At 45.3% G+C, this 23,840-nt stretch overlaps 2 protein-coding genes across 2 annotated transcripts; both read right to left on the minus strand.

Moving 5' to 3' along the window:
- Positions 1 to 4,497: 4,497 nt before the first annotated feature.
- Positions 4,498 to 9,977, minus strand: LOC132116795 (C-C chemokine receptor type 8-like). Its single transcript, XM_059525656.1, has 2 exons — positions 9,184 to 9,977; positions 4,498 to 4,688 (listed from the first exon to the last, which is right to left on the minus strand). Exons 1-2 carry the CDS (start codon positions 9,975 to 9,977, stop codon positions 4,640 to 4,642), a joined length of 843 nt encoding a protein of 280 aa, XP_059381639.1. The 3' UTR covers positions 4,498 to 4,639.
- Positions 9,978 to 10,715: 738 nt separating this feature from the next.
- On the minus strand, positions 10,716 to 11,543 carry LOC132116546 (C-C chemokine receptor type 8-like). Its single transcript, XM_059525425.1, has one exon. It carries the CDS (start codon positions 11,541 to 11,543, stop codon positions 10,716 to 10,718), a length of 828 nt encoding a protein of 275 aa, XP_059381408.1.
- Positions 11,544 to 23,840: the final 12,297 nt, after the last annotated feature.

Here is a 23,840-nt window from a genome sequence, read left to right on the forward strand (position 1 = left end):
TTTTCGACTCATGCCTGGACTGTTTATTCTCTGTGGATTAACCCCTAATAAAGACATACCCGCAATTGGTTCTCTCTCCTGTGTGTTCTGTAACACCGATCGTGACAGAAGGACTCCGTCATTCTAGGAACCAGCGGTATGTCGTTTTTCCATTCCCCAGCCAAGATGGCGGAGCGGCGAGCCAAGTATCTTCGGTTGATCGCCCTCCGCCAAGAGGGCAATGAAGTGGGGACCCTGGCTCAGGTGTTCTGGTCCCTGGCCGAGGGCATGGGTTACAACGATGCGGCCCTAAAGGACTATTTTAATGGCGGACTGGATGATCCAGTGTCTCAGGAGGAGATGGCGCAGTTAGAGACACTGGAATTCTGGGAATTTGTGCGCTACCTGCAGCATCGGCTTCGGTGGGATGCCCCAGCCACTTCTGTCTCTTCCGGCGGGGTGGTCGTCAGCCCAGCACCACTGCCCAGGATGGCAACCAGCCAAGCGCCACAACCCAAGATGGCCGCCAGTCCAGCACCACTGCCCAAACTGGCTACCAGCCCAGCGCCACAGCACAAGATGGCCGTCTGTCCAGCGCCACAGCACAAGATGGCCGCTAACCCAGCGCCAATGCCCAAATTGGCCAATGTTCCAGCGCCACAGCCCAAGATGAGAGTCACAGATGACCCTCCGGAGTCAAGTCAGGTTCCAGTTGACCCTCCAGAGTCGAGTCAGGTGCCGGTGAACTCTCCAGAGTCGAGTCAGGTGCCGGTGAACTCCCCAGAGTCGAGTCAGGTTCCGGTGAACTCCCCAGAGTCGAGTCAGGTTCCGGTGAACTCCCCGGAGTCGAGTCAGGTTCCGGTGAACTCCCCGGAGTCGTGTCAGGTTCCGGTGAACTCCGCAGAGTCGAGTCAGGTTCCGGTGAACTCCCCAGAGTCGAGTCAGGTTCCGGTGAACTCCCCAGAGTCGAGTCAGGTTCCGGTGAACTCCCCAGAGTCGAGTCAGGTTCCGGTGATCCTTCCAGAGTCGAGTCAGGTTCCGGTGATCCTTCCAGAGTCGAGTCAGGTTCCAGTGATCCTTCCAGAGTCGAGTCAGGTTCCGGTGATCCTTCCAGAGTCGAGTCAGGTTCCGGTGATCCTTCCAGAGTCGAGTCAGGTTCCGGTGAACTCCCCAGAGTCGAGTCAGGTTCCGGTGAACTCCCCAAAGTCGAGTCAGGTTTCGGTGATCCTTCCAGAGTCAGGGCTGGTCACCGCGGATCCTCCAGAGTCAGGGCTGGTCACCGTGGATCCTCCAGAGTCAGGGCTGGTCACCGGTGATCTTCAAGGACTGAGTCAAGTCACCGGTGATCTTCATGGACTGAGTCAAGTCACCGGTGATCTTCATGACTGAGTCAAGTCACCGGTGATCTTCATGGACTGAGTCAAGTCACCGGTGATCTTCATGAACAAAGGCAAGTCACCTCTGATCTTCATGAACAAAGGCAAGTCACCTCTGATCTTCATGAACAAAGGCAAGTCACCATTGATCTTCATGAGCAAATACAAGTCACCAATGATCTTCATGTACAAATACAAGTCACCAATGATCTTCATGAGCAGTGTCAGGCCAGCACCAATCTTCTGGAGTCAAGTAATGACACCAGGGGATTACCAGAGTTTCGTCATCCCGTTGAAGTCTCCTCCACCTTGGGGGGCTCTGGTCCTGACCGCATGGCTGTGGTGGTCTTCTGCTCCACCCTGGGGGCCTTCCATCCTGACCACACGGTTGTGGGGGTCTTCCGCTCCACCCTGGGGGGCTTCCGCCCTGACCACACTGGGGTGGTGGCCTTCTGCTCCGCCCTGGGGGGCTTCATTCCTGACCTCACCGTTGTGGTGGTCTTCTGCTCCGCCCTGGGGGGCTTCCGTCCTGACCACAGGGGTGTGGTGGTCTTCTGCTCCGCCCTGGGGGCCTTCCGCCCTGACCACAAGGATATGGTGGTCTTCTGCTCCGCCCTGGGGGACTCTGGCCTCGACCACAAGGACGTGGTGGTCTTCTGCTCCGCCCTGGGGGGCTTCATGTTGTTTTTTGCTTTTTGTTTTTGTGTTCCTTTCTGTTAGTCTGGCCCTCCGTCCCTCCCCCTGAACCTCCACCGGTCCTCCTCCCTCCTGGTCTTCCTGTTTTGTGTTTACATTCTGGTGCCTGTTCCCCATGTTTTTCTTTGCTGACCCTCCGTCCCTCCCCCTGAGCCTCCACCTGTCCGCCTCCCTCCTGGTCTCTGTTCTGTGTCTGTCTTGGAGCGTCTGGGAGCCGCTCCGTAGAGGGATGTACTGTCACAGTGTCTGGGTTGTGTTCCCTGGGTTCCTTGTTTAATGTTAATGTTAATTCATGTCCGTCATCTTGCCTTGCCTTGCCTTGCCTTGCCTTGTCTTCTTGTTTAGTTTATGTTTGGATTGCTCTTCTGGTTTTCCACTCATGCCTGGACTGTTTATTCTCTGTGGATTAACCCCTAATAAAGACATACCCGCAATTGGTTCTCTCTCCTGTGTGTTCTGTAACACCGATCGTGACAAGTGCAGCCTGGAGCCTGGAGTGCTCAAAACAGAATGACCACTGCTGAAGCGTCTTCTGCACAGTTTTGCTCCAACCCTAATCAAACATACCTGATCCAGCTACTTGTCTTCAGAATCACTAGAAACTTCCAAACAGGTGTAATTTGGAGCTGGTTGGAGCTAAACTCTGCAGAGCGGTGGACCTCCGGGAATTAAGTTTGAAACCTCTGCCCTAGATACATAGTGATGAAAACTTATAGGATGGAAGAAAAAAATTACATTTATACCTTTTCAATTAAATAATAATAATGAATATTATTTATGTTCACTTGCAAATAACTCATTAATCAATAATTTAATAAGTAAACAATTAATTAGTTAACCACTCCAAGCAAACAGAAAACTGAATAACAGAGGATTATTACACTGTTACGTTGTTGATAGTATACAACATATGCTGATTTCTGAATAGCAGAACTGTAAATTACTGTGACAATGATCCATGTAACATGTATAGGAAGACCAATAAGGAAATAAAAGCTGTGCAGAAAAACATGCATCATTTTCAGTGGTCCATTGAACTGAGTTATGGAGTTTGTACATGTTTTAGGTGTGGTGGAGTTCATTGTAGAATTATTAATGTATTTTGCACATGGTTGTAAGTAAATATTCATTTGGTTGTAAGTAAACCTTGCCAAGAAAGAACATATGTTTTCATGCTCTAATGCTGTTTTTATATGCTGTAATTTATTTTTATTCATGCATTTTGTTTTCTTCGTTTGGAAACATTTACTGTAATACAAAAATTGGTACTTAAATGTCGTTCAGAAATACAGAGTACATACATTAGTTTCTGGGTCCTAGAAGGATCAGGTGAATATATTTGATAGAGACTTCATTAAGCAACATACCATGACCATATCTTAATACCCTGTTTGAAAATACATTATACTCAGTACTGGCACAATGTGCAGAACGTCAGATTTAATTGAATAATCTCTATGAAAGATGAAGTATTTTATTTTAAATACAGCAAATACAGCACCGAAACCACATGTGAATATCGCTATTTGCTTGGTTAATGCAACTTTTACCATAAAGCTCTAAAAGAGGCAGGGTAACATTTTTACATTTAGGTACCGTAATGACATATGTGATTTTATTATTTAGATTCTTTCGCAGAGGCAAGATTGTGCGCATACTCGTGCAGCGACCAGCAGCGTGGTAGCGTTGAGTGTACTGGCGTTTTTTATGTTGTTTTTATGTTATATTATGTTTTTTATGCATTTGTATGTGTTTAACCTAATAGCACTATGGAACGGAGATGGACTATAATGCTCATGTCTATTTTATTTTGGTTAATTGACGATTTAAATGCCACTTGGGACGGCCTGCATTCTAACAGGATTTACTACGACAGAGAACTGTTGTTGTCGTGGGAGAATCTCTCGCCGGTGAATCCACCTCTGGACCTCTTCTTCCCAGATCTGAGTGCATTCGCTGATGGAATCAACTCTAAAGCACACTTTAATGGATCGAGTCAGTGACCGAGGAAGCAAGGGAGAAGAGGTGGGGTACGTGAAAGATTGAGAAAGAGACCGGTGTCTCGAATACCGCTTCCATCTGTTATATTAGCAAATGTTCGGTCTTTACGGAAAAAGATTGAGGAACTGCACGCACATGTTCGTTTTCAACACGAATTCAGAGACAGTTCTTTGCTTGCAATCTCGGAGACTTGGCTAACGAAAATGGACTCTGATAAAGAGCTGCTAATTAATGGTTTTAAACATCAGTCACTATCCCCGGATGCTCCGATCTTTATCATGGGCAATTTTAATAATTGTAAATTGGAAAATTCTGCTAAGAGCATGTATGGGTATGTCACGTGTCCAACCAGGTATAAAAATACATTGGACCAATGCTATGGCTCTATTAAGGGAGCATACAAAGTATGTACCAAAACTTTGGAAAGAGTCTATCATTACTCCAGTTGCAAAAAATAATTGTCCTAAAGGCTTGACAGATTATAGACCGGTTTCCTTGACCTTGCTTATAATGAAGGTATTTGAGAAATTAGTAAAGGAGGTACTATTGGAACAAACTACACCATTTCTCGACCCGATGCAATTTGCCTATAGGGCGGGAAGAGGTGTGCAGGATGCAACACTGACCTTATTGGACCTGTTGTATAAGTGTCACACCCAGGGGCTGGCTATGCTTTAACTAAGCCACACCCCTTCTCAACTTCCACCTCGAGGAGGTCCCCAAACCCGACCCAATGGCCAAACAACACGAGAACAAGTAAGTGATAAAACAATCTTTATTTAAATATTTAAAAATAGCTTGGGGAATAGGGAAAGGGCAATTAAAACTAAACTCTGACTCGGCCCTCCAGATGGGCTATGGCCGGGAAGAGGTCAGGGAGCAAGGGGGCCACGGGGATCCGGGGCGTAGGACTCGGGCCCCGGCCTGAGTCTTAGGTATCCGTAGCGCCCTCCTTCTTCCTCCTCTTCGCTGAATACAGCTCACGGTAAGTACTGGTTCACACAGTTCGTTCTCGAGGTGCTCACTCTCTTTCTCTTCCTCCACAGGCAACGGGCTCTTTCTCTTTCTCCACAGGCAACGGCTGGGACACACAGGCACAGTTAATTCAGCTTGGTTTTGCTCTCACCTCTTCGCTGATTACAGCTCACAGTAAGTACTGGTTCACACAGTTCGTTCCTTGGGTGCTCACTCGCTTTCTCTTTCTCCACAGGCAGCGGCGTAAGTACAGGTTTCCTCAGTCTCTCCTCGTGTTACCCACTCTCTCTCCTTTTCTCTCCACAGGTATCAACTTGGGCACAATAGCACAGTTAGTTTGCTTTGAATGGCTCTCACCTCTGGGCTGGACACAGCGTACTGTAAGTACAGGGTTCGCTCTATTCCTCCTCGTGTTATTCACTCTCTCTCTCCTTTTCTCTCCACAGGTATCAACTTGGGCACAATAGCACAGTTAGTTTGCTTTGAATGGCTCTCACCTCTGGGCTGGACACAGCGTACTGTAAGTACAGGGTTCGCTCTATTCCTCCTCGTGTTATTCCCTCTCTCTCCTTTTCTCTCCACAGATATCAACTTGGGCACAATAGCACCGTTAGTTTGCTTTGAATGGCTCTCACCTCTGGGCTGAACACAGCGCACTGTAAGTACAGGTTTCCTCTGTTTCTCCTTGTGTTACTCACTCTCTTTCCTTTCCTCTCCACAGGTATCAACTTGGACACAAAACACAGTTACTCTGCTTTGGATGGCTTTCACCTCTGGGCTGGACACAGCGTACCGTGCTATCTCCGGAGATCTGAAGCACGCTCACAACATATACTGTACTGAACTAGGCTAGGACCAGCAATCTCCTTGTCCTCCCACGCCGAAGTGCGTGAAGGCGGGGGTTTATCTGACAGGACACACGGCAATACACAGCAGCCCACAGCAATATACAGCACCACGTCAAAATTATAGGTTTTCACAGCACGAAGACTCACCCACCACACTCAGTGTACGGAAAGGACACCCGTCTTCCTTCACTTCGCTTGGTTCGGATCTGGCGATGGAATATGCGGCCTAGCTAGTGATGTCGTCGTTGTGACTACTTCAATAAGTATTCCTTCGGCTCTCCCACCACACTATATTAGGGGTAGGGCCGCCCTCCTCCTCCTGGAGAGATCTACACAACGCCAGGTCAATATACAGGGCACTTTCGACTGGCTCTTAGTACTCACATCAATGCCACTTCCAATCCCCTTTTTCACGTCGTCTCAGTTCGCCGTATAATCTGTTCACTTCTCAACCTTTAAGGTTCGCGATGTCTTCACAATCATACAATTCCAGCCTGAGGGAGAGAGAGAGAGTTAGACAGCTACCAGCAGCGTACCAAGACGGGCACAACCCAGTGCTTCACACACACCAAAAAGAGCTTCCCAGACTGGGAAATAACTTGGCCTTAAGTACTGCCTTGTCCAGCGTATCCTCCAATCACCAACCGCTGTCCCTAACTAGGCACAGGTGCATCGAATTCCCTGATTTTCCTTCTTACGGCGCTACCGGAAGTTCCGGTGTTCTGTTTTTCCGGTCCGGGCGGAAACGCTTCCGGGCGGAACCAAACTTCCCGAATTTTGGTTCCGCCCCTAAAGATCGTCACCTGGTGACATAAGCATCTGGAGAGTAGTAGTAACCATGCAAGGTTATTATTTGTAGATTTTTCTGCTGCGTTTAACACGATTCGACCAAAGTTGTTGGTTCACAAGCTTAGGTCGAGTTTTGGTGTGGATGCAAGAATGGCTGCTTGGTTACTGGATTTCCTTACAAATAGGTCTCAAAGGGTAAGGGTTAATGGCGTGCTGTCAGATCCCATAATCACATCTATTGGCTCCCCACAGGGGTGTGTACTTTCTCCTCTCCTCTACATCATATACACAAATGAGTGTCGTAGTCTTACGCTCCAGTGGGGCATCATAAACAGTCAGCAGCCACATCAGTCTGAGAAACAGTCCATGTTGATACAGCCACGCTTTGGCTTGTCCGGATGTTTCTATTTTCTTCAGCCACCGCTCTGGTTGCTTTTCAGTGGTGCGGACATTGTTGTGGTCCTTTAGTGACTCATCGCCTCCTCTCTCCCACACTTAGTCTTGGCCTGGTGTATTTTGAAGCCCCTTAAGTTTTTGCATACTTTACCACAGGAGCACTTCACATTTGGTATATTCCCAGTTATGGTTGTTTGAGTGAGCCTTCTCTGCGTCGTTGATCCTGTCCTAGCCGTAACCGTGAGATCTGTCCCATTGAGTCTCTCATCCTCCCCCTCCTCGGGAGACTCTGGGGTATTGCTCATGTGAAACTTCCGTATCTTGTTTGGTGCACTCTTGTGAGTGCTGTGAATAGGGTTGCTGGCCCTACGCACACGCGCGGGTCTTTCCCGGAGGTCAACAGTCTCTCCAGTGTCACCAATCTTTCTTGGTTGTCATCCAGCCTTTCCTGGAGGTCACTGGGTATCCAGGGGTTCAGTGATAGCATACATCCTTTGATGCTACTCCTTCAGTCATTTTTCAATGACTGGAGCTCTCAGCCAGGAGGTTGTGTCATCAGATGGTTACCGACTATAACTTCCAGCTCAACTTCTCCCTCCTATTCCAAACCCAACAGGAAGCTCTCTCTGCTGCCTCCCAGAGTCTTCGTGCCACCTTTTTTCTGTCAACAGTTTCCAGACTGATTGGGCTGGGAACCCCCTGCATCCCACCTCAACAGGGTACAGCCGTGTCTGCCAGCCTTTCTCGTGGCAGTTTTGCACCAGCTCCCTGTAACGTTCAGATTTCCTTTTAAATGCCTCTTCACACCCCTATTCCCATGGTACTGTAAGCTCAACCAGGATGATCTTCTTTCCTGTGTGAGAGAAAAGGACTGCGTCTGGTCTCAAGGTAGTGTGGACAAAGTCAGGAAACTGAAGTCTTTTCTTTAGGTCAACCCTAAGCTCCCATGCTTGGGCAGACTGCAGAATGCTTGCACTGATGTTACTGGACCCTGATAGCTTTGAACACTCCTTTAAAAAAGCTATTGCAAGGGGCGCCTTGATCTTATTTTGAAATTAGAATGAGATGAAATAATCTTCACTTCATGTGGTTTTCATCCTTTCTCTCTACCTCTCTCTCCTGACACTGAAACAGAGGACGACCAGTGGTACCTAGACCTGACCAAAATGTTGTGAGATGTGAAAACTAAATAATTATATATGGAACCAACTATTCAGACAATTACCAGTCCCACAAACAGAGAGATTGAGGATACATAATGCTGATGCAACTCTACTTCTTGTTCCTGTGGTGAAGAGACATATAACATTAGAGTGTGTAGGAAGACCAAACAGGAAATTAATGCTGTACTAACAAATATACAGAATGTCCAGTATAACATTTAGATGAGTTGTGGAGTTTGGATATTTCAGGTGTGAAGAAGTTCACTGTAGAGTTTTCATCTCCGTTTTTTTTTTTTCTAAATATAAAAAATTAATAAATAAATCAGCTGTGAACAGTAGGAAACAAGAAGTGAAAATTAAAAACATAAAAAAAAGTTTAGATTTTTTTTAATGTAAAAAATAAATAAAGCAGCTGTGATCAGTAGGAAACAAGAAGTGAAAATTAAAAACATAAAAAAAAGTTTACCATTTACAGCAAGAACATTTTTAATCAAGTCACTTTAATGCATTCAAAGGACATAAAAAATACAAACCAATAACCATCTATTAATCTAATCAAGAATTATTGTTATTTTTATTTTTTTTAATGTTATTAAGTTGAAAACAAGACAATTCATTAAAAATTGAATGTCCAGTCTCTATGGATGTATGTAAATATCCATGCTTTGTTTTATAGACTGACTTCACAGTTACCACAATAATATAAGTGCATGACTTCATCTGCTACACATTACATTAACATAAAATATGCAAACATTAACAATAAAAACATTTTAATAAATAAGATGGAGCTGTTTGTTGGAAAAACAAGTAAATAGAGCTGACAATGAATCTCTCTAATACTCAAAAGACATACAGTAGGCTTACATTTCGTGTGGGGTGGGGGGGGGGTTAGTAAAGAAAGACATTTGAAAAAATAGAATGTTTAATGAAAAGAAAAGTCAAAAAAGTTTTCCCAACCGGTGCAGATAAAGAACAGGTTGAACAAAACCAGCCAACACATTACAAATAATACTAAAAGAAAAAAGTTCCTTAATGTGATGTTGTGTTAGAATTAAAGTGAATCCGGCTATAATAAATGGCACATATATGATAACCATGCTCACGGTAGTTATTAGAATGAGATAAAATGCTCTTCTCTTCGTGTGGTTTTCCTCCTCTCTCTCTCTCCCTCTCTCTCCTGGTCCTGACTGCTTCAGTGCTCTGAGAACAGCCACAAGACAAAACAACTGAAAGGAGATGAAGAACATGTACTGCAGTGAAAAGAAACATACATAAACATAAAAGAAGACAAAAGTAAGCATGCAGCTTAAGCAGGAGCCAAGAGTGATTATCCAGGCCATGTTACAGCAGATCAATTTATATCTGAAAGGTTTGTACTTCAGAAAGGTTACAGGATGAACCACTGCCAGGTAACGCTCAACGCACATCAGACACTGAAACAGAGGACAACCTGTGATGGCTAGACCTGACAAAAATGATCCAAGATGTTTACATGGAATAAATGTATCAAATATACAGATCAAACTATTCAGACAATTACAAATCTCACAAATAGAGAGATTTAAGATGAAGAACTCTGACACAAATCCACTTCCTGATCCTCTGGTGATGAGCCATATAACATAGGAGTGTGTAGGAAGACCAAACAGGAAACTGATGCTGTACATAGAAATGTTTATAATGTCCACAAGCCCGATGGACTGAGTTGTGAAGTCTACAGATGTGGTGAAGTTCTCTGTAGAGTTATTCATCTTCTCTATTTTTGTCTTCTCAGCTCAAAATCTCAAAACATAAATAAAGCAGCTGTGATCAGTAGGAAACAAGAACAGAACATTCAGACCAACCAATGTTACTTAAGAAAAAAAAAAAGATTTTCAAACTGTGTACAATTCTAAATTATAGGAAGATTTCAATATGAAATAATTAACATTTACATCCAGGTCACTTTAATAAGTCACTTTGATACATCCAAAATAAAAACATAAATATGCAATCTTAAATTAAATTAATTCAGAACATGAAATGGCTCTATTAATTCAAATAAATTAAAATTATATTAAGATCTGATAGGTTTCCCTTAACTGCCTTTCAAATTGTTACCAAAAATTTTAATTCTAGTAAATTTAAAACTCAAACCATCTTACATACTCATAGCCAGTAATCACAAAAAATGCTGATACACAAAAATTAATCTAAAGTTTGTCACCTGAAGAGTGAATGTCCAGTCTCTTTGGATGTATGTAAATCTCAGTGCTGTGTTTTGTAGACTGACTTCACAGCTGTCACAACAATATATGTGCGTGATTTCATCTGCTGCACGTCACTTAACCAACAAAAGATTAATTTGGAAAAAAGTGGACGGTCTTGTCTGAGTAAACAGGAAAATGAAAAAAAAAACATTTTGTGTTGTTTGGAAATGTGTATGATGAACGCTAACAATACCTCATTTACTTAAATAATAATAATTTCACTGGGTGTATATAACTTGTTTATGAGGTTCTGAGAAAAGGAAGTTTTCCAACATGTTGTAGATAAAGAACAGGCTGAACAAAACCAGCCAGTACATAACAAACATAACTAAAAGAATAGAGGTCCTTAATAAACTGCTGAGTCAAAACAGAACAGAATCCTATGATTATATATGGCACATATATAAAAGTAATGGCGATAGTACTTATTAGAATGAGATCAAATGCTTTTCTTTTTATGTGGCTTTCCTCCTCTTTCTTTCTCTCTCCTGGTCCTGACTGCTTCAGAGCTCTGAGAACAGCCACAAGACAAAACAACTGGATGAAGAGGAAGAGGAGGAACTGCAGTGAGAAGAACCATGTATGTGCTGTAGTATTGTGCAACATTAAAATGAACATGGAGATAAAACAGGATCCAATGGTGATTATCCAGGCAGCAGTGCAGCAGATCACTCTATATCTGAGAGGTTTGTACTTCAGAAAGGTTACAGGATGAAGCACTGCCAGATAACGCTCAACACAGATCAGACACTGAAACAGAGGACGACCGGTGATGCCTAGACCTTCTAGTAAATTTGATACTATCTTGAGACGTGAAAAACAAATTGCCATTGCATTAAAGAAACATAATAGAGAGTTACCAATCTCACAAACTGAGAGATTGAGGTTGAAGAATGCTGATGCAACTCCACTTCCTGATCCTGTGATGATGAGCCATATAACATAGAAGTGTGTAGGAAGACCAAATAGCAAACTGATGCTATTCAGACAAAAATCCAGTTGTCCAAAGGACTGAGTTGTGGAGTTTGTAGAATCACTTGAGGTGAAGTTCATTGTCGAGTTACTCATCTCTGTGTTGATCTTCTCAGCTCATAAACAGCTCATAAATATGGCAAATAAGTTCAACAGGAAGATTTTTTTGTCCTTTAAATGTAAAGGTTTTTAAACAGTATGTAATTCCATACAAAATTGAATTAAAAATATCTTATACTACAGGTCAATTGAGTACAGGCCTTTAATACTCCACTGTGAGTCATGCTCTAACACCTAAATAACCAAAAAAACACAAAACAAAAACAGTCCAATATTAAATAATGTACGAATATGAAATGATTCTGTTCATTCAAATAAACCATTTTATAATTTCACATTTTACATAGACATTATAATCAGTCACATTTCCCTCAAATGGCTTTTACAATTACAAAATAAATAAATAAATCTGTTAGACGAAATAACCCTGTTTATTTATATGCTCATAAACCTATAATATCTAACAATCACAACCTAAGCTGAATATTATTGATCAAGAAATTAATCAAAACTTTATCACCTGAAGAGTGAATGTCCAGTTTCTTTGGGTGTATAAATCTCAGTGCTGTGTTTTATAGACTGTCATTACTTCACATAAATATAGGTTATACAAATATTTATGAAAAAGACATTACCTTTATAAACAGGAATAAAAAAAAAATACATTTAGCAGCAACCTGGTTTGAAGTGAAAAAAAAATAATAATAAATTGCTAAATTAAATAATTAAAACGGTTAATCAGATGAATAGGTGAATTAATTAATTAATTAATATTTCAGGTTGGAACTTCAGCTAATTTTGCCACAAGAAATGTAACAAGTGTCTAATTTTTAAACAATTAAAGCTACAATTTTTTATTCACATTAAAACTATATTTTTCATCATCTTATGTGATTTAATGCTAGGAATAAAAGCAGACAAGACTAAGAAAATGTTGATTTGATTTTGTATTTAATAGACCCATTCCTGTATTTGGATATAAATATAAAATTGTGCTCTATAACAATTTTCTCCCCATATTTTGTTTTTTAATTTCAACTGAAACCATACAATGAAACTTATCTTCACATGACATCTGTTCACCAAACAACATTTAAAAATTTATCAACTTTAATAGGCCCACAAAAACAAAAAGAAAATTTTGTTTGTTGTAGGCTAAAGACACAAGTCATTTGAACAGCTTTCATACTCTTAAAACCTGCCTGCACAGGTGCAACAAATTTAACAGCTGCTATGCAAATGCATAAACATTTGTCAAATGTACAGTATATACACTTGCATTGAAAGTTTTGTCTGATATTCTATTAATAATAATAGCCAAGTATTTACTCTTATAGCCACGTACAGAAAATATTACGAGTTGTTAATCAACATAAATACCTTATTTAGGATGTGCTGGTGACATTAACACAAATATAATACAATTTGTTTGAAAAAAAAAACATTTAATTTACAACTCTCCCCTCAATAAATAAATGTTAAAAATAAAAAGTTGTCGTAACTTAAATTTTAAAAACAACAACTGAATGCTTTCTTGAAAACGTCTAAGGTTACGTATGTAACCCTGGTTCCTCGAAGGAACGAGACGCTGCATCGAGAATGAATGGGGAACGCGTCCAGTGTGACATCTCTGAATAACGTGTATAATCAGTCCAATGGAAGGGCGTGACGTCATAGGCGGGTGACGTCAGAGACAAGGAAGATTTCAAGATTTCAAGATTTTTATTCGTCACATACAAAATTATATATAGCATATATAACCAGCAGTGAAATGTGAGTCAGGTCCGCGCCATGGACAGTGCAATTATTAAAGAAAACAACACAGATGAAAATATACATAAATATAGCTATGTAAGAATGAAATAAAAGTAAACAAACAAAATATAAGAATAAAATATAAAAAGATGTATATTGTAGAATTAAATATAGAACGCAAAATAATGTGCATGAAAGTAAACTGTAGTCTTAAATATTAAGATATACAGGGATGTACAATGTGCATACTGTATGTGCATTTTACTGTAGTCTTAAATATTAAGATACACAGGAATGTACAAAAAGCAAATGTGCAAACAGGTTGACACTGTCAGTGTGTCTATGTGAGGTAGTGAATGATGAATATCTTACTGATAAAGTGAACATTAAGTGGAGGCATGAGGATGTTAAAAAGCTGGTTTAGAGTTTAGGAGCCTGATGGCCTGGGGGAAGAAACTCCTCCAGGCTACGGTAGCACTTACCAGATGGCAGCTAAGTGAAAAGATGGTTAATGGGGTGGGTGGAGACTTTGATGATTTTAGCAGCTCTACTTCTGCAGCGTTTGAGGTAGATGACCTGCAGAGAGGGGAGAGCAGACCCTGAAATGCGCTCAGCTAAGCGTACAACTCTCTGCAGGGCTTTGCAGTCTTGACTGGAGCTGTTCCCATACCACACTGAGATGCACTGAGTCAATAGACTTTCTATAGCATCAGAATAGAAAGTTTTCAGGATTGCTGGTGAAACCCTGAATTTCCTCAGCTGTCGCAGATGGTACAGTCTTTGCCTGGCTTTATTAAACTGTGTTTGAATGTGAGTAGTCCAAGTCAGGTCCTTGGAGATGTTTACACCAAGGTACTTGAAGCTGCTCTCCCTCTCCACAGGGGTCCCGCTGATCATAAGAGGAGTATAGTGCTGCTGCTGTCTCTTCCTGAAGTCCACAATCAGCTCTTTAGATTTGTTGTCGTGGCACCATGATGTTAATTTCTCTACCTCATCCAAGTATGCGGTCTCATTGTTGTGAATGAGGCCCAGAACCACAGTATCATCAGCAAATTTGATTATAGATGTGGAGCTGTGCGAAGACACGCAGTCATGTGTGTAGAGAGAGTAGAGCAGGGGACTCAGGACACAGAATTCAGGCCGAGGTCTATGAGTTTAGAAGCTAGCTTTAAGGAGACTATAGTATTAAAAGCTGAGCTATAGTCAATAAATAGCAGCCTTACATAGTTCCTGTTATTGCTGTCAATGTGTGTGAGAGAAGAGTGCAGGATATGAGAGATGGCATCATCTGTGGATCTGTTTGGGCAAACTGAAGAGGGTCCAAAGTATCCGGTATGGAGGAGCAGATGACGTTTTTAACCAGTCCCTCAAAGACCTTCATGACTATTGATGTGAGGGCAACTGGACGATAGTCATTCAGACAAGACGGTTTATTGTTCTTAGGCACAGGGATGATGACCGATTTTTTGAATGAGGTGGGAACCACCGATGTAACAAGAGACTCATTAAAAATGGATGTAAACAAACCAGCGAGCTGATCAGCGCAGGACCGCAGAACACGGCCAGAAATCCCATCAGGTCCGGCTGCTTTCCTTACATTCACTCGCTTTAGAAACCTCCGAACCTCGTCCTCCGACACGGTAATCACTTGATGATCGCTGCTCTGACTGCTGCTTCCTGACGCGCTGATTGGCAGACTCACACTGCTTAGATTGCTTTCAAAGCGGCCGTAGAAAGTGTTTAGCTCGTCAGCCAGCGACGGATCTGCTCTCACCTCTGCAGAGGATTTATGTCCAAAGGCACAGATGGTCCTTAGTCCTTGCCACATGCGTCGGCAGTCATTTAGCTGGAAATGTGACTCTATGTGTTCCCTGTATCTGTGTTTGGCTGCTCTTACTGCGCGCCGGAGAGCATAGCACGATGCTTTGTACTCGCTCATGTTTCCCGACAGAAGACCGGCGTTGTAAGCAGCAGTGCATTTGTTTACTGCTGCATGGATTGATCTGTCCACCCACGGTTTCGGATTTGAGAATGTCCTTATAGTTATTGTATCCGTAGCTTGTTCGGCTAGCGTGTTTACAAAGCTTAATGCTACATCCGTGAACTACATCCTGACGTCAGATGAACTTGCGCGAAACATGTCCCAGTCTACGTCATCAAGAGCAGCCTGTAACGTTGCTTCTGATTGGGCGGACCATCGCGTCACCACCCTCTTCACCGGGGGATCTTGAACAATCCGTTGTTTATATTCCGGTGTGAGGAAAATGACGGCATTGTCCAATTTGCCGAAAAGCCGGTAGTGAGCGAGCTTTGTAGGCATTCTTAAACTGAGTGTAGCAATGATCCAGTGTATTCAGTCCTCTGGTTGGACAGGATACATGCTGATAAAAATTAGGCATAACGTCTCAGGTAACGAATGTAACCATGGTTCCCTGAGAGGGAACGAGACACTGCGTCCTCTGAGGGGACACTATGGGGAACACCTCGTCGTGACCCGTGTCTGAAGCATACTTGAAAAACACCAACGTGTTGGCCGGCGACAGCCTCTGACGTCACTACCAGCACGACTATAAATACGCGCCCGTAGGACCCGTCACTTATCTTCTTCGTGAAGCTTGCGTCCGAAGTATGGCAGGGAGCTAGAGGACGCAGTGTCTCATTCCCTCTCAGGGAACCATGGTTACATTCGTAACCTGAGACGTTCCCTTTCAAGGGAACTTCGAACTGCGTCCTCTGAGGGGACACTATGGGGAACAGTATACCCACGCCGCCATGCTGAGGGGAGTGCAGACCAGAATCATTGCAAACACTAAGTACCAACTCTACCGCTTTTCTCTTCACCGGGAGTCGCCCCTGGGACGCTCTTTCGGCTGCCTTATGACATTATCCCTTACAGCCAAAGGCCTAAGCTACATACCCAACTTATCCTGTAGGGCCCTGGCCCGGGGTAGAGCTAAAGGCTTGGAATCACAGAGATTCCTTTAAAGGGATACGGCTAAGAGCCTGGCACTTTCCTCTACCAAGTCTTTGCCTGTCACACAGGGGCTACTGCTAGCTTTCGCAAAACTTGTCGAAAGGGCTGTCCCCACAGCACTCTAGTAGCGGCGCCCTGTTCTAGATAGGTATCCGAGGATACCTAGGTGGAGTGGTGCCCAAGATGAACGGGGCTTAAACCAACTCAAGAAAGGGCACGAAGCAGCAGCGCGAAGCCCTTACCATCTAGGGTTTTTAGAAAGAACGCAGAGACTAGCGTGCGAACTTACCACAATGTGGATTTCAGAAAGTGTGCAAAGACTTCACGTGCACACTTACCATAACATGGATTTACAAATACTGTTCTAAGGAGGGGCTCTCGTGGAACTCTGTCAGAGCAGCTTGTAGAAGAATGGCCCGGGAGCAGAGCAATTGGAGGCCTCAGCCCCTGCCTCAGCAGGATGCCTGCTCTCACAGAGTGTCTCAAACAGTATGTGGTACTGGAGCGCTCTGAAGAACCGGGAATCAGTCTCCCAAGAGAGGAAGACTCCGAGCTCCGAGCAGCATGCTCATAGGTGACCCTTTCAGAAAAGGGGAGCGCTGCTGAACTACCCAAGAATTGCCCACACAGCCCCCCACATTCAGAGAGGCCTGTGAAGCCTGCTACCTGATAACCACAATATGTGGGAGTTCACCTACAGAGAGGCCTAGAGAGGCACTCGACTCCAGGGAGGCCTGGTGAGGCCTACTACCTGACAACCACAAATCGCGGGAGCTCGGTTTTTAAGGAAACGCACAGTATGTGGGAGCTAAATCTCCAGGGAGGCCTGGTGAGGCCTACTACCTGGCGACCACAGTATGTGGGAGCTCGTCTTCAGAGAGACCTGATGAAGCCTACTATCTGAAAACCACAATGTGCTATTTAGTGGAACGCACAAAATTTGGGAGCTAAATCTCCAGGGAGGCCTGGTGAGGCCTACTACCTGGCAACCACAGTATGTGGGAGCTCGCCTTCAGAGAGACCTAATGAAGCCTACTATCTGAAAAAACCACAATATGTTATTCCGTGGAAACGCATAGTATGTGGGAGCTAAATCTCCAGGGAGGCCTGGTGAGGCCTACTACCTGGCAACCACAGTATGTGGGAGCTCGTCTTCAGAGAGACCTGGTGAAGCCTACTATCTGAAAAAAACACAATATGCTATTCTGTGGAAACGCATAGTATGTGGGAGCTAAATCTCCAGGGAGGCCTGGTGAGGCCTACTACCTGGCGACCACCGAACGTGGGCGCTCACCTTCAGAGAGACCTGGTGAAGCCTACTATCTGAAAACCACAATATGCTATAGAGAGGAGACGCATAGTATGTGGGAGCTAAATCTCCAGGGAGGCCTGGTGAGGCCTACTACCTGGCAACCACAGAACGTGGGAGCTCACCTTCAGAGAGACCTGGTGAAGCCTACTATCTGAAAAGACCACAATATGCTATTTAGTGGAGATGCACAGTATGTGGGAGCTAAATCTCCAGGGAGGCCTGGTGAGGCCTACTACCTGGCAACCACAGTATGTGGGAACTCACCATCAGGGAGGCCTGATGAAGCCTACCACCTGATAACCACAATATGTGGGAGTCCACCCAGCCCCTCATGTTGAGGGAAGCGATGCTTGAGGTGTATAACAAATACACACTGGTTGAATGAAGCCCATGGAACCCAGGGCTAATCATCATAAGAAAGGGAACGAAGCGAAGCGCGTAACCCCTACCGTACAGGATTTTAGAAAGTGCGCAAAGTCATGGAGCACCGCCATCGTGTGCAGTGAAGCCACAGCCTGACCAGCTGCCGCGTATGACCTGCCATTTAAGCGGGATGTATCTTGGAGGGGCTTAGATGGCAAAGCGGGAGATTTAAGAGAGGACGTTTGCCCCACAGAGAGATAGCAAGCCAGCGTCTCTTCTACAGGGGGAATCCTCTCATAGCCGTTCTCATGCAAGCCCTCGATATTAGCATAGCTCGTATGCTGAAACCGGTGGATGCGAGAGGAAAACGGCCTCTTCCATTCCTTTTCGACTTCTGCATGTAAGTCAGGCAAGAATGGAAGGCTCACCTGGGCTGGAGGGCTATGGTCAGACAAGTACCGCTCAGCGAGGCGACCTCGTGGCACCACCTTACTGGCACGCTTCCATGGCAAATCTAATTTTGCCGTGGCGCGATCCATAACCTCTAACAGCTCCTCATACGTGGGACAGGAGGATTGAGAAGGCTCAGCCTCAGCTTCTTCACCACTCTCAGACATCTCCTGCTCTTCCTGGGTAGAACCCAGCAGAGCACTAACTTCAGTGTCAGAATGGGTTAATGATACCACATCTGCCTCCCGAAGTTCGCTCTCGTTCGCCGCCGGAGAGTGTGAAAGGGAAGGTCCCTCTCTACGCTCCTCAGCGAGATCCATTTGTGATCCCCACGAGCTCATTCTCCTCCGTGCCTCGGCAACGGCGGGACCTGAGCCGCGGGATCCAGATGGCTGTCCCTCTTTCCTCGAAAAGAGAGACAAACGAGAGTGGAGCTTTCTCAGAGAGAAACGCTCGCAGTGCACGCAGACCGCCCCCTCAAGGACATCGCGCGCGTGCTCTTCGCCCAAACAAGAGACGCAAAGAGTGTGTGTGTCATCGGGTGTCAGATAACGCTGACACGGATGCACACACTGTCTAAACGCCTTGCTAGTGGAAGCCATGATGAAAACAGTAATAGATCGCTCTTACCGTTTTGGTCGTTTCTCAGATGCACGCTTCAAACAAAACAGTCAACTGAAGACGAAGAAGATAAGTGACGGGTCCTACGGGCGCGTATTTATAGTCGTGCAGGTAGTGACGTCAGAGGCTGTCGCCGGCCAACACGTTGGCGTTTTTCAAGTATGCTTCAGATACGGGTCACGACGAGGTGTTCCCCATAGTGTCCCCTCAGAGGACGCAGTTCGAAGTTCCCTTGAAAGGGAACTTGCCTGAGTTTGGCTTTGTTAAAGTCCCCAGCAATGATAATAGCAGTGTCAGGATGTTTGTTAATGTTAACGCTGAGCGCATTGTGAAGCTCAGACAAAGCCAAGCCGGTGTCTGCTTGTGGTGGGATGTAAACAGCAGTTATTATGATCGATGAAAACTCCCGAGGCAGATAGAATGGGCGGCAAGTAATGGATAAATGTTCCAGATGAGGCGAGCAGGAGCATGACAGAGTGGAGATATTCCTGGGGTCACACCATTTCTTGTTAATCATGAGACATGTCCTGTCCATCCGTAAAACAGAGAAGTTTTCAGACGGCGTTACAGCAGCGTCCGGGACCAAGAGCGTGAGCCACGTTTCAGACAAACAAAGGATGTTACAGTCCCTAATGTCCCGTTGGAAACTTATCCTCACTCTAAGATCGTCCATCTTATTCTCCAGAGACTGGACATTGGCGAGCAGAATGCTCGGTAAAGGAGGGCTGTGTGCTCTTTTCCTCAGTCTGTTGCGAATCCCAGCACGTTTCCCGCGGTGTTTCTTGATCCGTTGCCTCGGGTGGTTATTCAGGTGGCCATTGTTCATCTCGGCGTTCTGGAGAATCTCAGATGGTCACGATGGGTTGGAGGATAAAGTGTCCTGAAACAGGTAAGTGAAGCGGTGTCCAATGTCCAAAAGTGTTTCCTTTTCGTATATGATCAGTGCAGAGGTAATGTGTGTAAAAAGAGAAAGCAAAAGTAGGTAAAAAAGTAAATAAAAACATAATCTAAGCAGAGCGACCTGGACGGCAACCGGACTTGGCGGCGTCATCTTGTATCTTGCATAAAAGCATGAGCGGCAAAGCCAGTAATCAGCCTCAAAGGATTAAACAAGCGCCGGCCAGAGATGCCGGAAGTGAGGCACAGCAACGCAGCATCTCGTTCCTTCGAGGAACCAGGGTTACATACGTAACCTTAGACATTCCTCTTCAGGAACTCGAGCTGCGTCGAGAACGAATGGTGAACGAGAATGCCCACGCCGCCCGACTTTGAAATCTCTGCCTAGTGTGGAAGAGCACAGCTAAAGCAAGAGAAGGAGAAGGACAAACCGTCCAATGGCCAAACTTCAGAAGGAGTGAGTCTTGACCCCCAGGAGAAGGGAGATCAGAGGACTCGAGGCTTAGGATAGCATCCTGATCACAGCTTAGCATAAGCTTCTTCTGGCCGGAGGCCTCAGCCTCAGCGCACCATGGAGGAAACATGTAACCAGAGGGTTTCTGCCCACTGACTGGCGACCGAGAGGGGCGCGGTAGGCCACCATGGCCGCCACGTAGACCTTCAGGGTGGAGTGGGTCAACCCTGTGGAGAGCTTGCAGGAACTCCAGCACTGTACCATCCGGGCAGTTAACTTGGTTGAGCTGGCGGTCTCTGCACCAAGAAGTGAAAAGCTTCCACTTCAATGCATACAGTTTCCTCATTGAGAGAGCTCTGGATTGGAGAACGGTCTTACAACCTCGGTTGAGAGACCGGAAGAGTTGTGCTAAGAGTTGTGCCTCCTCAGAGACCACACCTACAGCCTCTAAGCTCCATGCGGGGGCGCACCCTCCGCCTGCGAGAGGAGATCTCTCCTAATGGGAACCTCCCATAGAGTGCCGTCAAAAAGAGAAATCAGGCCCAGGAACCATACCTGGCCCGGCCAGAATGGGGCTACTAACAGCAGCCGGACTCCGTCCCGGCACACTCTCTCCAAAACTCCCGAGAGCAGAGCAATCGGGGGAAAAATGTACAGATGAAGCCTCGGCCACGTCTGTACCATGGCGTCCCGCCCCAGTGGGAGCTGGATGAGTCAGAGGAAGCCAGAGGGGACAGTGCGATGTCTCTCGAGTCGCAAACAGATCCACCCGAGTCTGGCCAACCTCTCCAACTCTGCTTCATCACCTCGGTGTGAAGCCGCCATTCCCCGGGCTTCGGCCCCTGCCCCAACAGGATGTCTGTTCCCATATTAAGATGCCCAGGAATGTGAACTGCTCTGAGTGAGAGGAATTCGTCCTGGGCCCACACAAGGATCTGGTACGCTAGTTGTATAAACGGCGTGAGTGCAGACCTCCTTGGTGTTTGATGTAAGAGACCACCGCTGTGTTGTCAGTGCGCACCACACATGGTGACCTCTTAGGTCTGGGAAAAAAAAACGAAGTGCAAGAAGCACGGCCAGCATCTCCAGGCAGTTGATGTGTCATGTCAGATGGCGACCACTCCACAGACCGCGGGCAGGGTGGCCACTCATGACCGCACCCCAGCCGGTGAGGGACGCGTCCGTTGCTAGCATCACACGGTGACAAGGAGCTCCCAGCACCGGGCCCTGAGACAAGAACCAAGGCTTCCTCCACATATCCAAGGCACGTAGGCAGCGCTGCGTGACCTTTAGCATGCAAAGTGGGTTTCTCCTCATGTACAGCAGGCCAATAGTATTCACATTGGACGCAGCTGCCATCAGACCCAGCAATATCCGTGACTGCTTTACAGTGAGTGACCGGCCTTCTCTCACTCTCTCGACTGCAGGGAGGATCGACTCAATCCGAGCAGGTGACATACGTGCCTGCATCTTGACCGAATCACACACCATGCCCAGATAAGTGATTCTCTGTACTGGAGAAAGCACACTTTTCTTGGCGTTAAGTCTTAACCCCAGCTCTTTCATGTGAGCGAGAATGACACCTCGGTGCCGAACCATCATCTGCTCAGATTGAGCTGATATCAACCAATCGTCAATGTGGTTGAGTCATGAAAGTGTGTGGTGAGAGTGCAAGGCCAGTGGAAGATCCGTATTGGTAGGCTTTTGCCCCCAAAAGCAAACCTCAGTGTGACGAGTGTTGAGGGACGTGGGAACGAGCGAGGCCGGTGGAGTGATTGGAGATGAACGACACCTGTTCGACCCACCGGTCTCGAGTCCCACGAAGGAGATGGAAGGATATAAAACAGGAGCGATGACAGTGAAGGACGAGAGAGGACCAGGTCTGGGCTTTATTTTATTAGGGATCTTCGCTGCTGAAGATCCCTCGCCGCCGTGGTGAATCCGCGGTGCCATCGAGCTGGCGAGGAAGTGTGCCGCCATGGACGCTCGATGCACACAAATAAAAACCAAAACATAAAATAAAGCCCAGGCCTGGTCCTCTCTCGTCCTTCACTGTCGTCGCTCCTGTTTTATATCTTTCCATCTCCTCCGTGGGACTCAAGACCGGTGGGTCGAACAGGTATCGTTCATCTCCAATCAACCTCTGTAGGACCCGGACTCTGCAACCCAAGGAGGGACCACCTCGATGGCCTCCGTCCTCAGAGAGAGTCTACTTCTGTTCCATTACCAGAGCCTGCTTGGGGCCCACCAGAACTGGATTCTGTGGCCTCTCACTATAGTGTGCAGGACCCACTGAGACAAATTTGACAGTAGTTTTCACGCTGCCAAATAGTCTACTAAGGGAATCAGCCTCTCAAAACTGATCTCTGGTGGCATCAGAGCAATTAGCTCGGTGCCCTGAAGCGGTGCACCGGCAGGAGATGACCGAACTAGCTGCTGTGGAAACCTCCCAGGAGGTCGCGAGCCTCTTAGCACCGATACGTTTCCGAGCGGTAACTGAGAGAAGCGCTTGCTGGAGACCGCTGCGCCCTGGAACACCGGCAGGGTTGGCAGATCGATCTCTGAACAATGTCAAACAAATGTCTTATAGAGGGTGTGTTTTAGTAATCAATAATTTATTAACCAGTAATAAAGTTGTGGTTTTAAATCCACCAAAGGCATTGATTGCAAGTGTGCAGAAGATAATTATCTATCTTCTTTTTATTGGATTAAAGTTGCTGCTCTATATCTCCCACTTTGTGAGGGATGTCAGGGACTTGTTGAGTATACCAGAATAATAGTTTTAGATTAAGCACTGCACAAAAAAATATTTTTGTATGGAAATGGATTGAGATGGCATGAAACTAAACAAGTCACAGGTTTAAAATCTTTTTATGACTCAATTTTGCAGGCGTGGCAAATTTTGAAAGTATCCAAAAGATAAAATCTGAGTTCTTTAAATTCTGCTAGCCTGCGCTCAGCACTGAGAGGTGCTGATTGTACAAAGTTAGGCCATCTTTTAAAAGCTGTGCATTGATTACTTTGAAATAGATGACAAAGCTATGTTTTTGCACAACTGACTTAAGGTTTATACTGAAGCTGACACCAGAACGATTACTGATGTTATAATTTAAAAGGTAAGACTATAATAATCAGGGCCCGGTTCCCCGGTAATGCTCACTCTTAGCGCGCTAAGAAGACCTCGAAAGATATATCTTACCAAAGTTGTTTATGTTCCTAAGTGTGTTCCCCGAAGTGTCCCTTAGGAAGCTTCTTAGCACGCTGCCTCTTACGTCCGACGTTACAAGAGCGCTGTCCAAAGTCAGGGTGCTGAATTAGTTGGCATCGATTGCTCATGAATCGATTTTCCACTTCACGCAGAGGTGCAATACAGCGTTAAGAAAGCCAACACATTCTATGCACATGAACATTCCTCAAATTATTACAGTAACATTTATTTTAACATAGTTTAAGTTATCAGTAGAATATAGACTATAAATTAAATTATCAAATGGTCAGTAATATGTT

Source organism: Carassius carassius, chromosome 36 (genome assembly GCF_963082965.1).
Source record: "Carassius carassius chromosome 36, fCarCar2.1, whole genome shotgun sequence".
NCBI classification, from domain to species: Eukaryota; Metazoa; Chordata; class Actinopteri; order Cypriniformes; family Cyprinidae; genus Carassius; species Carassius carassius.

Excerpts from the sequence above, each read along its gene's own strand:
- LOC132116795 (XM_059525656.1), bottom strand. The coding sequence starts at position 9,977 with ATGAATAACTCTACAGAGAACTTCACCACATCTGTAGACTTCACAACT. Across the intron at positions 4,689-9,183 it reads CCTGTTCTTTATCTGCACCG|GTCCAATAAGGTCAGTGTTG; the intron begins GTTGGGAAAACT and ends CTTATACAACAG.
- LOC132116546 (XM_059525425.1), bottom strand. The coding sequence starts at position 11,543 with ATGAGTAACTCGACAATGAACTTCACCTCAAGTGATTCTACAAACTCC.